Source organism: Globicephala melas, chromosome 12 (genome assembly GCF_963455315.2).
Source record: "Globicephala melas chromosome 12, mGloMel1.2, whole genome shotgun sequence".
Lineage (NCBI taxonomy): Eukaryota > Metazoa > Chordata > Mammalia > Artiodactyla > Delphinidae > Globicephala > Globicephala melas.
The window spans coordinates 27,953,060-27,969,881 of NC_083325.1; the positions used below are offsets into that span (position 1 = coordinate 27,953,060).

General features: G+C 49.5%; 1 protein-coding gene across 5 annotated transcripts in view; it reads left to right on the forward strand.

Moving 5' to 3' along the window:
* The window catches only part of SFXN5 (sideroflexin 5), a 116,547-nt gene that overhangs the window by 70,949 nt on the left and 28,776 nt on the right, over nucleotides 1-16,822 (forward strand). For all 5 annotated transcript variants that reach the window (XM_030877554.2, XM_060309135.1, XM_030877560.2 and 2 more), the window contains exon 10: nucleotides 2,413-2,503. In XM_030877554.2, coding sequence (XP_030733414.1) covers nucleotides 2,413-2,503 — 91 coding nt within the window. The remainder of the gene's footprint in view (nucleotides 1-2,412; nucleotides 2,504-16,822) is intronic.

Here is a 16,822-nt window from a genome sequence, read left to right on the forward strand (position 1 = left end):
CCTAGTTTCACCTGCCTTGTAATAGTGTCTGTCCTTGGGCAAATTACTTAACCTATCTGAACCTGTCTGAACTTCTCTGAATCTGTTAAAAGAGGCAACACGCCCTATCTAGAAGCCTGCTAGTGGGGATTTCATTAAGATGTTTCACACGGTGTGCCCCGCACTTGGCCTGGTATCTCCACATGCCCCTTTCCTTTTCCTCACGGCTAACGCCCGCCTGTGTGTCCTCTGGCCTCGCTCCACAATGGCACCTTGTAGGAACATATTCCCTGGTATTTTGGGGGGTTGGGGGAACCATTTCTGAGTCACAGAGGTAGTCACTTACTGCTGAGAGTGGGGAGACCTGGCCTTGGTGAGTTCCATCTGAGCAGCAGGGGCAGCCTGGAAGCAGGGCCACAGGGCCCAGGGTGGGCGGGCAGCACCCCCCAGCCTGCCCCCACCCCCTCCACTGAAGTGTGTCCAAGTTGCCGCACGTCTCTGTGCCTCCCTGCCTCCACTTGAGCAGGCAGAGAGGATACGAATTTGACTCTGACCACCAGCTTGAGGCTTCAAATGGAGGCCAGGCACCTGAGGGCCCAGGCCAGCTTTGCCTGGCAGCACTCTGGCTCTGCGGGGTCCTGGACTGCCCGGGGAATGGCGGGTTGGCACTTCTTATCTTCCCAGGCCTCACAGTTACGGCCTGGGCTGGGCCATTCGTGCCATGCCTGCCCTGATTTGACTGCTGCGGGCACCCTGCAGTCCTGGAGGCTTTCCCAAGGTTCTTCATCTTCCCCAACAACCCAGAAGGTTGAGGCCAGAGCCAGGGTGGCCTGCTGAACCACCAGGTGTGCCAGACCGCGAGCAGGCTGTCCCCAGCCCCATCAGGCCCACAGTCCCACAGGGGAGGGCTGGCCCTGGCCTCAGTTTGGGGGAGCAGAGGCCTCTATACACCCATCTTCTGGTCTGGCCACAGACACCCTCTTCTGTCTCCCCGTGCCTGTGCGCATGCGGTTTCCCCACCGAAACGTCCTTCACCCCAGCCGAACTCCACCTTCCTCTCCTCCAAGAAGCCCCTCTTCCGGACTTTGCTGATCTCTCCATCCATTCACTTCTTTGTTGTTTGTTGCATTTATTCCTCAGCCACTGCTTTACTGAGCATGGACTCTGTGCCGTCCCCTGCCCTAACGGCCAGGCATACAAAGATGAAGAAGGCCCAGTCCCTTCCTCTCAGTCCAGCGGGGGCATTAGACGCACAAACAGGGTACTGAGTGCTGGGAAGGAGGGGCTGGTGATGTGCAAGGGAGGGACTTTCTGCCTGGGAGAGGTGACGTCATTCTTACATAGATTCATTAATTGAGACCTCTTACATGCCAAGCTCGTGCTAAGCACTGTACATACATTCTTATAACAGCCCTGGGGTGCTGTAGACGTTACTGTCCCTTTTACAGATAAGGAAACTGAGGCAGAGAACGGTTAAGTGACTCCCAGTGTTAAAGGCACTGGGAGGTGGCGCTCAGAGCTGGGCCTTAAAGAACAGGCATAGACTGAGCAGGGGAAGGAAGGGGTTCGGGGCATAGAGACCAGCAAGGGCAAAGACCCTGAGGTGGGAAATGCACATAACGTTTCAGCTGACTGGACTCATGGAGAGGGAATGTGGGTGCTGGGGGAGTGGGGAAGGGAGGTTACGGAGGCCACAACTGCTGCAGGGAGGAGACTCACCTACTTGCACAGGCCGTGGGGAGGAGCTGTCATGGCGGACAGGATTGGACCTGTGTTCTAGGAAGACGAGGGTTGGCATGGGGGATGGACTGGAGTGGGAGTGCCCAAGGCAAAGGCGAGGGGGGCCCAGGTGTCCTGCGCTGGGTGAGGGGAGCTGCAGTCTGAGTGAAGACGGACAGAGAGCCCAGGATGTCTGATGCACTCCCGTCCTGCTCTGGGTGGCTCTGCTTACCTCTCCAGTCACCTGTGAGTCCCCCTGTGCTGAGTCCTCCCTGTCTGGCCAGGCCCATGCCTGGGACACCAGGAATGTGGTAGTTAAGAAGCTGGGTGGGAATGAGGGGCATTCTACACTTCACTTATTTGCAGATTATAGATTCTTCTAACAGCAACCTCCCCACCATCCCTTTTCCTCTCCCCAGAGAGGCTATAGGTGTGCACGTGTGTGCGTGTGCGTGTGCGTCTATGTGTGTGTGTGTAGCTGATGCTTTTCCTCTCCCTCTTTCTCATGGGCCAGTTAAGTGGGACGACTGGGCAGTGATGCTTTAAGGAGCCACACTGGGGCTCGGCAGCATGAGGTCATGCTGAGGATGTAGGGTCTGGAGTGCAGTTCCAAGGCAATATGGTGCCCCTCGCTCTCTGCTCTTCCCCCAGCCTGCCCCTTCCTCCCATGGGCCGCTGCAGCACCACACACTCTTTCTGTTTTCTCTTTCTAAGGTGGGCCTTAATGTCCTGGTTCAGAAAGCCAACAAGTTCACCCCGGCCACCCGCCTTCTCGTCCAGAGATTTGTGCCGTTCCCCGCCGTAGGTAAGCCTTGCACAGTGAGGAGTGTCTGTGCGTGTGTGCACAGGCATGCATGTACCACCTGTGGGCGTGTGGGGCGGCCGGGCTCTGGGGGAGCTGGACGGCCCCTCCACACCTCTCCTGACACTGGGTGGGGGGTGTCTCCTGGCTGGGGCGACTGGAACAAAATGTGTGTAGGTAGAATAAAGGGTGACTGGGGTGCCACTGACCAACTCTGTGCCTGAGATTCTGTTTTTAGCACAGAGATTCTTAACCGGGGATCCCTAGACCCCCAAGGGGTCAGTAGATGGAATGCAGTAGATCTCGTGGACTTGGTTGGGGAAAATATTTATACTAACCTCTAACTGAAATTTAACATTTCCTTCCATTATGAATGTAGGCAGCAAATCACAGTAATAAGCAGGACTTGTGTCTGTCACCAGTAGAAATCACAGATATTTTCATGTCACATTACAGTTGTTACAAAGATCTTAAAATATCATTTATGCTCAACACTAATTCAAAATTATATTTAATGGATCCACCAGTAGATCTTGTCTTTTAATTAGTTTAAAATCACATCTATTACTGTATCACAATTGAAAAAATATTTTGATAACTTATTTCAATATAATCCCTTTGTAATCTTACATATTTTGTTTTATGCACTTAGAGACATTATTTGGGGAGGGTCGCATAAGGCCTCACCAGCCTGCCACAGGGGTTCCTGACACACAGGAAGGTTTAAGCCTCCCGCTAGTCTGGTGCTCCAAACCCTTGTGTGGTGGGCCCTTTACGTTTCAGGGGTCTCCAATCATATTCAGGTAACTGTGCGTGCACGTGTGTGTGTGTGTGTGTGTGTGTGTTTGTAGGGGCTTTCGCCTGCTTTCAGCAGAGTCTTTGCTGGTCTTGGAGCCCTGAGCTTACAATAAGTGTCCCAGGCCTGGGCCCTGAGATCCTACAAAGCCCAACCTGGCCCTTAAGAAGCCTACACCTTATTTGGAGAAAGGGCACAACAATGAAAATAATTTTTTTTTTTTTTTTTTTTTTTTTTTTGTGGTACGCGGGCCTCTCACTGTTGTGGCCTCTCCTGTTGCGGAGCACAGGCTCTGGATGTGCAGGCTCAGCGGCCAGGGCTCACGGGCCCAGCCGCTCAGCGGCATGTGGGATCTTCCCAGACTGGGGCATAAACCCATGTCCCCTGCATCGGCAGGCGGACTCTCAACCACTGCGCCACCAGGGAAGCCATGAAAATTTTTTTAAAAACTAAAAAGAAATACACAACACTGACACTGAAAGAAACACAAGGCTGACCACCATTAGTCATCAAAAGAGAAGGAGAGGGCTTCCGTGGTGGCGCACTGGTAGCGAGTCCGCCTGCCGATGCAGGGGACGCGGGTTCGTGCCCCGGTCCGGGAGGATCCCACATGCCGCGTAGCGGCTGGGCCCGTGAGCCATGGCCGCTGGGCCTGCATGTCCGGAGCCTGTGCTCTGCAACGGGAGAGGCCACAACAGTGAGAGGCCCGCGTACCGCAAAAAAAAAAAAAAAAAAAAAGAGGAGAAGCAAGTGCTTGAACCATGACACTGAGTTCCCCATCTCATGCCAGAAGACAAAGCTGGAGCAGGCCCAGGAGGGGCATGAGGTCCCATTACCTCCCTGGTACCAAGGCTCAGCCTGAAGAGCCAGGCATGAGACCCAAGCTCATGGTCCCAACCCTGTTCTTCATCTCCAGGGCTCAGCTTCCCCATCTGTAAAATGGGGGCACCAGTACCTACCTTCCTACAGCCTTGAGCTGAGGATCAAATGAGACCACAGACCAGTTCCATTCCTAGGAAAGTGCTTTGAAGCACCTGAAAAGCCCCTGTGAGTAGGTGGGAGATCATTATTGAGCAGCCCCACCTCCTCGTGGGCCCAGAGGCTAATGAACTCCCAGGACCAACCACCTGGCTGATCCTCAGTCAACCCAGATAATTGCTATAGCAACTCCACACTTCTAATGAACTCAGCTATTTCTGGTGTGGGCCATTAATGGAATAACTCTTTAGATCTGACTTTGTTAAGGGGCCTAATTGAGTGAACACAGCTGCCGATCTTGCGTTCCTAGCCATCCTGAGCTGGAGGGTCAGATGCAGCCTGAGGAGGGGGCAGCTCTCAGCTGCACTAGACTGGATTTTGGTCTCAGCTGAGATGTAATCTGTCCTTGAACCAAATTCAGATAAGGACTCCACCAGGGTACCATTCCAGCCTTGCTTGGCCAGACGTCTTGCTGTGTGACCTTGAAAGTGGTCTTAACCTCTCTGGGGGCTCTCTCAGGAGGAGGGCCCCTGCTTTCAGGTTTGACCCATTCTGCCCCCCCCCCCGCCCCCGCCACCTGAGACTTTCTGACCTGTCCCTCTTTGGGCTCCAGTCGATTCCTCTCCTGTTTTCTTGTCAGGGAGGAGCTGCAGCCCCTCACGCTGGTCCAGCCATTATGGAGGGTCTTGCAATCCTGCATATCCCTAGACAGTTGCTCAGGGTATACATGGTGTGGTTTGCAGCCCTGACTGTCCTTGCTCGCCAGGATCCTGAGAGCAGTAGGCCCTTTCTGGCTGCTTCCTCAGGCCCACTGCCCAAGTCCTGGCTGTGTGCCTGCCTGCCTTCCACCCACTGCCCCTGTCTCTCCTCCTCCACATGCGGGCTTCCATCTCTCTGGCCCCCAGTGTCCATCCCAGGCCCACCTGCAAATGGGCACTTGCCAACCCCCTGGCTGGACACCGACACAGTGGTGTACAGGGGGAACAGGCATGCACCTCACCCCCCAGGGGCTTAAAAGCCCCCTGGTCCTCTCAGGCCACTGACTAGTCCCTGCACTTGGCCTCTCTGCACCTTATCCCCCAGGGCCTCCAGCCGACAGAGCATCTGTTGGCCCAACAGCACACTGGCAGGGCCTAGGTCCCTCCAGGTGTCCACCTCTGCTTCCCATGGCAGGCGAGACCAGACTGCACCAGGCCACCATTAAGGCCACTGAGAAGCCTGCTCAGGACTTGCCTTACCTTGTAGAGGGTCCTTTGGCCCTCTGGCCCCCTGGCCTGATGGAGAGACAGGACTCACGGAGCCCTGAGTGCACACGGGGAGCAGGTTGATGCAAGTGCAAGTGATCAGATGAAGCCCTGGTAGTTGGGGGTGGGGGTGGGGGGGTGGAGCAGAAGGGGGTCTTCAGTTCAGGGAAGAGCAGGTCCTGGAAGGGCCCGTGTGCCCTGTGCTCAGCGGCCACACCCCTCCGCCCTCTCCCCTGGGCGGGCTGGCGCTCAGGATCTGGGGAACAAGGAGGCTTCTGGGGTCAGCTACTTCTTCCCGCTGCTCTGTCCTGTCCTGCTCTAGCTTGAAGTCCGGGAGGTGCCCCACTGCTGCCCAAGAGAGAGGCTCGAGACTTCTGGGCACAGGATGCCTGATTCCTGCACCTGATTCGGCCACTCCGCCCGCTCTCTGGCCTCAGACCAGACCCTGTTTCAGCCCTTTCCAACGGGGGCCTCTGTGAGAGTGGCTGCGGGCCTCCCGCGGGTTTGCAGAGCCCGGTGCGTCAGCGGCCCACGGCTCTCCGTGTCTCCTCCGGCAGGCCTCTCTTCCCCCTCAGTTCTCCTCATTCTCTCTCTGGGAGGACCCTCTGGCAGAGTGAGCCATCCCCGTTTTACAGAAGAACAGACAAATTCAGGCTTGCTGAAAGTTACCCTTAGCTGGCCAAAGCCCAGGCCTCCCAGGCTCAGGCCAGGGCTGCTTCAAGTTCACCTGGATACCTCCTTCACCCCTGCAGGGAGAAACTAGCTGAGGGATGTGGCCCAGGGGCAGCTGGGGCTCGGCACCCACCAGGAGCACTCCACCAGTCGGCCCCTGGCTTTTCAGCTGGGGCTGTGTGCACGTGTGTGCGACTGATGTGTGTGCATGCGTGTGTGCTGAGTACGTGGGAAGCCCCGAGGATGCTCACTGCAGCCAATTCTCTCCCTCAAGGTGGTTTCAGAGCCTTGCTGTGCCCTGGTCTAGAACAGCAATCATGTGGGAAATCTCAGTTTCTATTTATACGTGGAGATGTTAGGAAAGACGGTGAGCCCAGGAGCATGTGTGCTGGCATTGGAATTGATTGGGGACTGGTAATTAATCTGTTTAGACCTTAATTAATTCTTCAGTTCTTTCTTATTTGTGGACTGTCACGCTTAATTGTGTTCAGGAGTTCGAGCTCCGAGCAAGCCCTCCATTAATTGATGTGTGGTTGCTGTGAGGTGGAAGTTAATGGTTTGGGGAGCTGGGCAAACAGTGTAATTAAAGGTCAATCGAGGAGGCATTGGAAAAATACCCCTGCCCCCAGGTCCAGCCACCAGTCTCCATGAGCGGAGTCCATTCCAGGGGAGGCAAGCTCCACAAACAGCCTTCTCGGGAGGCCTTGAGGTGGGAGCTGGAGGAGTGGCAGGCAGGATGGAGCGGCAGGTCCCAGGTGCCGTGATGGGGCGCCAGGGAGAGGCACAGACTTATCTTGTGAGGCATGGGCAGGGCGGGGGCTATGAGCTGGAGCTGAGGGCACGGCTGGGTACCCAGGCCTGTCTGTGCATGTGGCGGTGAGGGCCGGACAGGAAGCTCTGAAGGTTGCCCCCAGGCTGCCTGGCTGGATCCACGTGCAGCAGAGGGCGAGCCATGTGTGTGCTAATAAAGAGCCCCATCTGGGCCTGAGCTCCCGGCGGGGGAGGCCTGAGCTTCAGCACCGCTGGCCAACTCCTTGCACAGGGAATAACCTTCCTTCATGGACCGGAAATGGCAGCCTCATCATCCCTTTGTGGGAAGTGACTTCACCCTGCGCTGTTGGCAGCAGTCCCTTACATTAAATGTCACAGCTCACTTCATCGCCATGAAGGAGTCTCTGTGTCCAGAAGTGAGTCTGCTCCTTGGGGTGTCTGGGCAGTCTTTGGGAGAGGTCTTCTGCTCGTTCACACCAGTGTGCCCCATCTCCACGCTTTCCTTCATGCCCAGGCCATGGGTCTTCCTGGCATTGATTCCCCCTTCACTTTACCACTCTGCCCCTGGTGCTCAATCCACCCTGCTTTCTTCACCTGGGAGGTGGCCCCGGCAGTGTGCCTGAGCCTCAAGGGTCAGTCCCCAGGCCTCACCTCCTCCACCCTTCATCCCTGTGGTTGGAAAACAGCAGAGTGCACCTATGTCCGCTGTGTCCTGGGCCTCGTGATTTATGCTCCTTCTGTCCAGGTCAGTGGTACTTAATGTGGCGTCCACAGCGCTTAGGCCATCCTGGAGGCCCTCAAGCTGCTTCCTGGACCTGGCCTGGCTCTTGCTCATAGCCCATCACACTATGGTCGTAGGGTCAACGTTGTGACCTCCCTCCTGCCCTCTCGCTGGGCCCCAGGCCTTTGCACAAGGCCCCGCTTGACTGGAGTGCCTGCTCTTCCCCACTACCTCAGTTCCACACTCTGCCTTCTCTTGGCTGCCAGGCCTTCGTTTCTCACTTCAGACATCACCTCCTCCAGGAAGCCCTCCCTGGTAGCCCCAACCAGGGTTAGACCACAGCACCCTGTGTGCCTATGTCTATCCTGGAACTACCCATTTTGTCTCCAAGTCTCCCTCCCTCATCAGATTCTGAACTCCCCAAGACAGGGACTAGACCTCATTCATCACCAACCCCCAACCCCCCTCTGTGCTTGCCACCCAATGTTCAGTGTGGGTTTGTTCAGTGAACAAATGAATGCTTTAGTAGAAATGGTTTGAAATTGGGCGTCCCGTAGTAAAACCCTACCCTGATGGCACTGGTGACCACATTCTGTGGCTGCTTGTACATTTATTCTGGTATTTTTTTTAAATTGTTCTTTGAATGTTCTGTTTTCTTATACAAGTTTTCACTATCACTATCATTCACTCAGTCAGCAGGCCTAGGGTGGATGACCAGGTCATCCTGGGCACATTCTTCGGCCTTTCTGGGTTGGATCTGGAAGGGTAGGCTGGACTGGGTGCCAGAATCAGGGGCAGCCCGAGAACTGGCCTGGGGCCCCGGTGTGTGTCAGGCTCCAGGTGGACAGGGCCAGTGGGACCAAGTCAACCAGAGGGAAGTCTCCAGGGGTGTGTCCTAGGGCTCTGCCTTCAGTCTCGTCCCCTTCAGTTATTTTACAGCTGCCTTGGTCAGAGGAGGCCTACGGGTCAGACTCAAGGAACAGGGGTAGCAACCTGGCAGTGATTATGAATTCACAGGCAAATGTACCAGGATCCAAAAAGATCTCACAAGGTTTGATGTAAGGCTTGCTGTTCAAAAAACGCGGCTGCAAAAGTATAGAGGTGCTGAGACCTGATTTGACCAGAGCACTTAGGATAACGATCCAGAGATTGTGTGGGCTGTATGCTCGGAATAGGTCTGCCGTGTGGTGTGTGGCTCTGAGGCGCCCTCTGACCTCAGCTGCATTATTAGAGATAGAGTGGCCAGAACAAAGGAGTCTGTTTAGTTCTGGATCCCACACATCCAGACTAGCACTGATACGTGGAGCCAAACAAGAGTAGCAGGATCTTCTGAAAGACTGACCGTCTGTGAATGGAATGAGCTGCCTGACCCCTGGGTTAGGGAAGTGTCTGAGTAGTAGCCTGGTCCAAAAGTCTGAGAGGGGCACTTATGTGTGAGCAACTCACCTGTTCTGGGCAGCTTGCCCAGGACCTGGCATACACGTAGTAGGTCCTCAGAGAATGCTTACTGAATGAATGGCCTTCCAATTCAGATATCTTATACTTCCTGAAATACAGAAGGCAGAGAAGTCCAGAGTCGGAGGAGGTGGAGAAGCACGAGGCAGGGGAGGAGGGCTGATAAATGTGGAAGGAGCAGGCCTGGTTGGGGTGGGCCAGGCCTGCTGGGGAAGGGGGAGGGGAAAGGGCATGTTGGGGCCTTGAATACCCACTGAGAGTTGGAGCTTCAGCTTATGATTAATGGGGGACCATTGAAGAATCTCCAGCTAGGGAGTAGCTGTGATAAAAGGGGTGCTTTGCAGAAGATGAATGTGTTAGCAGGAATCTTTTATTCGGAGATCCCTCACTTCAGAGTCAGCCTATACCTACATCTACAGGCTGATTTTTTTCAATCCAGAAATTCCCAGTCCTGAGTTTGTGACACTTCAGTATAGGTTGTGAAACTCCCCCCAAATTCTCAAGCTATTTGAAAGAAAGTCTGTGCCCTATAGCACTGCCTCTCAGGCAGAATGGTGGAGAACATCATGAAATCACGGAAATATTAAGGTGTACATCCCCATCTGATAACCATCACGTCCCTAAAGGCAGAGGGGTTATATAGTCTGGTGCGATTCGAGTGTGTGTGTGTTTGTGTGTGTGTGTGTGTGTGTGTAAGGTGATGATGTACATACATGTCAGCTTGTAAATACATAGACCGTGTCTGGCAGGGACATGAGAATCTGGCTAGAGTGGTTGCCTCAGGGAAGGGGAGTGAAACTAAATTGGAAGGAGACTTTTTTTTAAAATAAATTTATTTATTTAATTTATTTATTTTTGGCTGCATTGGGTCTTCGTTGCTGCGCGTGGGCTTTCTCTAGTTGCAGTGAGCGAGGCTACTCTTTGTTGCAGTGCGTGGACTTCTCATTGCTGTGGCTTCTTTTGTTGCAAAGCACGGGCTCCAGGCGCGTAGGCTTCGGTAGTTGTGGCTTGCGGGCTCTGGAGCGCAGGCTCAGTAGTTGTGGTGCATGGGCTTAGTTGCTCTGCGGCATGTGGGATCTTCCTGGACCAGGGCTCGAACCAGTTTCCCCTGCATTGGCAGGCGGATTCTTAACCCCTGCGCCACCAGGGAAGCCCAATCCTAACCTTACTTTTTATTATTTACCCTTTTATGTGATTTGGATTGTTTATCGATGTACTTGTTACCTACAGAATAAAAGAGAGGGAGGAAGTGGAATCTGGAGAACTTTGTTCAATGTCAACCTGGAGGCAAGGTGGGAGCTCAGGTCTCCTGGGGTCCACTAGAGTGTTTTTGTTTTTGTTTTAATAAAAATCATTCTATTTTTTTTTCTGATAATACATGATTGTGATATAAGTTAAACAATTGCCCTCCTCTCCCCAGAGATTAGTTTGGCATGTAACCCTCCAAATTCAAATAAACATCTAAAAGTGTAGAAATCTCTGCCTAGTTATTGTATCTATCTATAATATAAATATGCCTCTATAAATATATATCTAATACAAATGAGATCATACTGTGTATACTGTTTGTAAATCACTTTTTAAGCTCACAGTAAATTTTGGATGTCTTTCCATGACAGTCATAAAATCCCAACTTATCCTTTTGACAACCACAGTAACTCATTCTGTGGCTGTTTTCTAAAGATTATGAAATATTATTTCAAACACATGGAATATTATAGAAAATAGAGAATACATTATTAGATGTACCCAAAGCCTTCTTTGCCCTCTGCCTTTTTGATTCTGGTTTCCTCCTTCTCTCTTGAGGAAGGCTGTTGACTTGCATCTTCCCCATTTGTGTTTTTATATTGTATATTATGTGTATATACCATAAACCAGAAATTGTATTGTTTGTGTGTTAAGTTTACATTAACTGTGTTGTGTTGTACATATCCTTTTAAAACTTGTTCGTCATTGTAGTTTTGAGATTTATGTGTGTTAATACATATGCATTCATCTCAGCTGCTGTAGGCTGCGTGAGTCTTCCACAGACTAACTGGGGACATCTAGGTTGTTTCCAGTTTCTCACTATTATACGTAGTACTGCACCAGACAGCCTTATACACATGTCTATGTGCACATGAGTAGGAGCTTCTTCAGGCCAGAGGTTTTCAAACAACCACCTGGGGAGCTTTAAAAAGAAATGCAGACATCTGGGTCCTACCTCAGATTTGGTTCCAGTTGTGCAGCCAGTGTTGAGAATCAACAGTCTAGGGTCTGTACCTAGAAGTGGAATGACCATGTCAGTTGGAATGCCCATCTCTACCTTTACCAAATGAGGATACTGGCTTTTACTCTGCTTGCAAGGTTTGGATTTTTGTTTCCCTACATCCTCTTCAACATTTGGTACTATCAATCTTTAAAAAATGTTTGTCTATCTGAAATGGTTCTTTTCTCCTTTTAATTGGCATTTTCCAATTCCCAGTATGGTTGAGAATCTTTTCTTAACTTTATTGGGCATTTGGGTTTCCAAATAGAAGAGACAGAGAGAGAATAGATTCCTTTTCATACCGTCCACAAAAACAAATTCCAGATAGATTGAAGACCTAAATGTGTAAAGTAAAATGTTAAAGCTTCTAGAAGGAAATATAGATGAGCACTGGAGTAGAAACATAGAGTTTCTTTTTTTTAATTAATTATTTATTTATTTTGGCTGCGCCGAGTCTGAACTGTGGCATGTGGAATCTTCATTGCGGCAGGCAGGATCTTTAGTTGCAGCATGTGGACTTCTTAGTGCGGCAGGTGGACTCTTACTTGTGGCATGCATTCGGGATCTAGTTCCCCAACCAGGGATCGAATCCAGGCTTCCTGCACTGGCAGTACAGAGTCTTACCCACTGGACCACCAGGGAAGTCCCGGGATAGATGACAAAAAAAGTATATACCAGAGAGGAAAGGATTGCTTATTTGATAATATATGTATATTAAACTGTATGACAGAAGACACCATCAACCGTGAGAAAACAAGCCACACGCTATTTGTAAACCATTAAACCAATAAGGATTAGTCTCCAAAACATATAAAGAACTCCTGCAGATTGATTTTTTTTCTTAGATTCAAATATCAGTCTTTGACTATTAATAAGTTCATGTTCATTGATTTTTAGAATATTTTAAAATATTTCTTTTATGAATTTTTACTTGAATATTTTTTGGTGATTTTGATCACTGTATCTTTTTCTTTAATTTTTGTTCTATATTGGAGTATAGTTGATTGACAATGTTGTGTTAGTTTCAGATGTACAGCATAGTGATTCAGTTATACATATACATATATCTATTCTATTTCAAGTTCTTTTCCCATTTAGGTTATTACAGAATATTGAACAGAGTTCCCTGTGTTATACAGTAGGTCCTTGTTGGTTATCTATTTTATTTTTTAACATCTTTATTGGAGTATAATTGCTTTACAATGGTGTTGGTTATCTCTTTTAAATATAGCAGTGTATACATGTCAACTCCAAACTCCCAATCTATCCCTTCCCCCATCCTTCCCCCCGGTAACCATAAGTTCGTTCTCTAAGTCTGTTGATCACTATATCTTTTTCTTAATAATTGTTAAAACTCTTTATGCATTTTATGATTGTTTTTGGCTGAAAGTAACAGAAACCCTCAACTCAAACTGGCTTAAATAATAAAGCCTCTCTTATTACTTTACAGAGGTCAAGCCTCCAGTGAGGCATCCAGGGCCATTCCTTCCATCTCTATGCTCTGCTAGGGGCTTCATCTTCAGGCTTGCTCCCTTCATGGTTGTAAGATGGCAGCCTCAATTCCAAACATCAGATCAAAACCCACCACTGCCCAGAGGAGAGGAGGCTCTGCCTGCCACCTCTGCTTAAGTGGGAGGAGACTTTTCCCAGAAGTCCTGCAGACATCCCTCACTGGCTAGGATCAGTTACATGTCCCTTCCTAAATCAATCACTGGCAAGGGAGGGGTTATTATAATTAGTTTAGACTAATCTTTTGGGGGTAGAATAGCTATTGGGAGTCAGTCTCCATGACCCTCCATAGATTAATATTTGTAGCCCTTTGTCATATATAATAAATATATTTTTAAAGCTTCCCATTTCTTATAATATTGTTCATAAATAGGTATCAAATGCCATGTCTCTCAATTCTAAGATACCTCAGTTATGAGGCATTAATGTAATAACCTTTCAGAAGAGGAGAGGACTATATTTCACATTCATTTGAAGGAATAAACAAATGTTCACTACACATTCACTCCAAGTCACTTTTTTCAATACCACAGATTCTGAATCTCAGCCTTTTTCACATTTTACAATTCTCTTTTGGACTTGATCGTTAAACACAGCATCATGGCCATCACTGCTTTTCGTAATCTCTGCCTGTAATCTTGACTGTTTTAGCCCCTTTTAAATTGACAGTATAATTTCAAAACATATGAAAGATTATTGGTATTATTTTCATTTCCTACTTCGTTATACTTGTGGTTTCATTTTATTCTTTACTTGAAGAAAAAAAATATTCTTGAAGTTAATCAGCTTCTTCAGGAAGTTTCTGAAACAGATGCCTAAGTGTAGGACCCATGAATAGGTCACACCAACCCCTCCTGGCTTTAAAATTTTTATGATCTACTTCAAGAAGATTGGCATTTTCTTTTCAACTTTTAGACAAGTAAAGCATGGTTACATTCTCATTGTAAAAATGCAAACAGTATAGAAAAATTTAGGGTAAAAAAGTGGAAGTTCTTCAATAACCCCTAATTCCCAAATTTGGTTCTCTTCCCCAAGAAGATTACTCGGTGAGGTGTGACCCTTCTAGAACATTACCCAAGGATTTATGCACACACGTGTGTGCACCGGTTGCGGGGTTTTACGTTCAGTAAATCATCCTGTACATACTCAATAACTTTGTTCACATAAGTTTGTTTTGGCGATCTTCCCACGTGAGTTCCCTAATGGTGGACATTTAGGTTGTTTCTAATTATTTGCTGTTACAAACAGTGCTATAATTAACATCCTTGTAAATGTCTCTTTGTGCATATGGGCAAGCATTTCTTTAGGGTAGCTATCTATGGTTTGGCAATTTCTGCTGCCTTTAATTGCATTGCCTGGTATCTGGCAGACGATCTTCTGCATGTACAATAACTTTTCGTGTCCATGCTCCATTATAGTGTAAGTTTTAAAAAGATGTTTTAGGCAACAATTAGGAATCTAAGTTTAAGTTCAAATTCTGTGTGGATTGCTGTGGGCAGCTGAGGTGACAGTTGCATGAACAGATACCTCTACACGTGGCTAAGTTCATCCATGCACAGAGAGTTGTGATGAAGAGCAGGTAAGGTCCCCCTGCAACATGCATTGTAAGGCACATGGTGATTTTTATAATGTTAAAATATGCGTAAATGCCTCTTAGAGCAGATGAGTTACGGTATTTGGTTTTCCCAGATGAATAGCCCATTGCTCCACCCCGTACTTAAATGGCCCTTTCCCTGCAAGTCAATACAACTGCATTAACACAAATTCATTTCCGCTACAGCTGGGGGTGTTTCTGGACTATTAACTCCATTGATCTATGCCTCTGTTCCGGTGCTAGTTCAAGGGGTAAGCCCCCCTGTAGTCATATTTTTGAGAACTTACTTGCACACTTGTCTTTCTATCTACTGCTCTTTCTTCCTCCCCACACTGTACTTTTCACACAGGTGCTTCATTAGCTCTTCACAATCTGCATGATTTTGCATCATGATGTGTCTGATGTGAGAACATCTGCAGCAGGCAAGAGCATATTTTCCTCAGGCCTTGACACTGAGTTTGCCATCAGCATGAAGCAATCTCTGTCTCTCTCTCTTTCTCTCCCTCTCTCTCTCTCTCATCCACTGACATCTCCTAGCATCACTGCTCCAACATCAGTTATGCTTGAGTCTTGAACTCAGTCTGAGTTGAAAATGTGCCAGCTTTCTTATCATTATCACTAACAGACTGCTTAATTAACCTGCTGATATTGTCAATAATGCATCTTGCTGGTGTGCTAGAAAGGAGACCCATAGCCCGTGTTTGGTCTCTCTCTCTCTTTTCATTTACTTAGTCTCTCAGTGTCTATGTCTCTGGAGTTGGACTGTCCAGGAGTGAGATGAGAAGGACCTGGGAGGGTTTGAAAGCAATACAGCGGAACTGAAAGTTCTGGAAGAGATCATGGAAATGAAATCACTAAAACAGGCTGGCAGTCTCATTGCTCAATGGCAGGGATGGCTAGCAACCGGTGCATACAGCAAGTGCTTAATAAATGGATAACCACTGTACACAGTCAACAGAAGAGATTACAGGGCATGTGTTGTCTGTGTAAGCAGTAAGAACTGTGGGTGTTCCAAGGGAGGAGCCTGGGGTTGTCATCTTCTGAGGTGGCTTTCAGCGTTTTCTCTTTCTTTCCAGCCAGGGAGCTCAGATGAGAGGGGACATTGTCATCCCCAAAAGCATCCAGGAGGGGAGGGAGGCTGGGTTTTCACTTCCTTTCATGCTTTGTCTTTCATCTCAAGTGGTTTTGTGTTTTTTTTTTGTTTTTTTTTTTTGCGGTACACGGGCCTCTCACTGTTGTGGCCTCTCCCATTGCAGAGCACAGGCTCGGGACGCGCAGGCTCAGCGGCCATGGCTCACAGGCCCAGCCGCTCTGCGGCATGTGGGATCTTCCCAGACCGGGGCACGAACCCGTGTCCCCTGCATCGGCAGGCGGACTCTCAACCACTGTGCCACCAGGGAAGCCCCCTGTTTTGTGTTTGAACCAAAGGCCTGCTCTGTCCTTCTGAGGCCACATCACACATTCGGAAATTTCAGAGAGCAGGAGAGATGCCACCATGAGCCTGGGGCAGCTCCATCACCTCGAAAACCATGCTCTCTCCTGTCTTTGTCTCCATCACATACACACACACACACACACACACACACACACAGTCAGGCTAGATATGTCTCAGCCGCCCCTGGCTTCCCTCTACCTGGAGATCCTGTAAGCTCAGACAGTACCCAGAGATCCCGTGGAGACACTAAATGCAGCCCCTCCTTTTACACTTGGGAAGCTGGGCAGGGGGTGGGGTTTGCAGAGTCAGCTGTTGGCTCCTGGCTTTAAGCAATTGCTCCTCCCCTGGACTACATTCCTGTGGCCTTGCCTTTCCTGGAGTGGTGGTGGTGGTGGTGGTGGAAAGGATTCTCAGAGGGCAGAGATTGATGCCTTTCAGGGCAGAAAACCCCAATATTCTCTCCAAAGAGAGACTAATATTGGGTCTCCTGGGTACTGAGGGCCTGGCCGTCCCAGGGGTGCGATGGGTGTAGTACATTCCTGCCACCACTAGAGGGCGAGTCACTAACACCCAGGCCAGGTGCCCCTTCCCAAGGCCACTCTGGGGGCCCTGGGGCTGTCAAGAGCTCACCTCTGAGGGCGGGGAGGGGGAGATGCAGAGTCAGGACTGGAACCTAAGCCCAGCTGGCCTGAAACCCAGGCTCCCATTCTCTCTTCCTTTACCTCAGATTCACCTTCCTAACTCTGTCAGTCTGGACGTGTGTTAAGACGAGGGTTTTTCAACGTCAGCACTACTGACACGTTGGGCTGGAAAATTCTTTGTTCTGAGGGCTATCCTGTGCATTGTAGGATGTTTAGTCATCTTTGGTCTCTAGAGATCACACTAGATGCCAGTAGCAG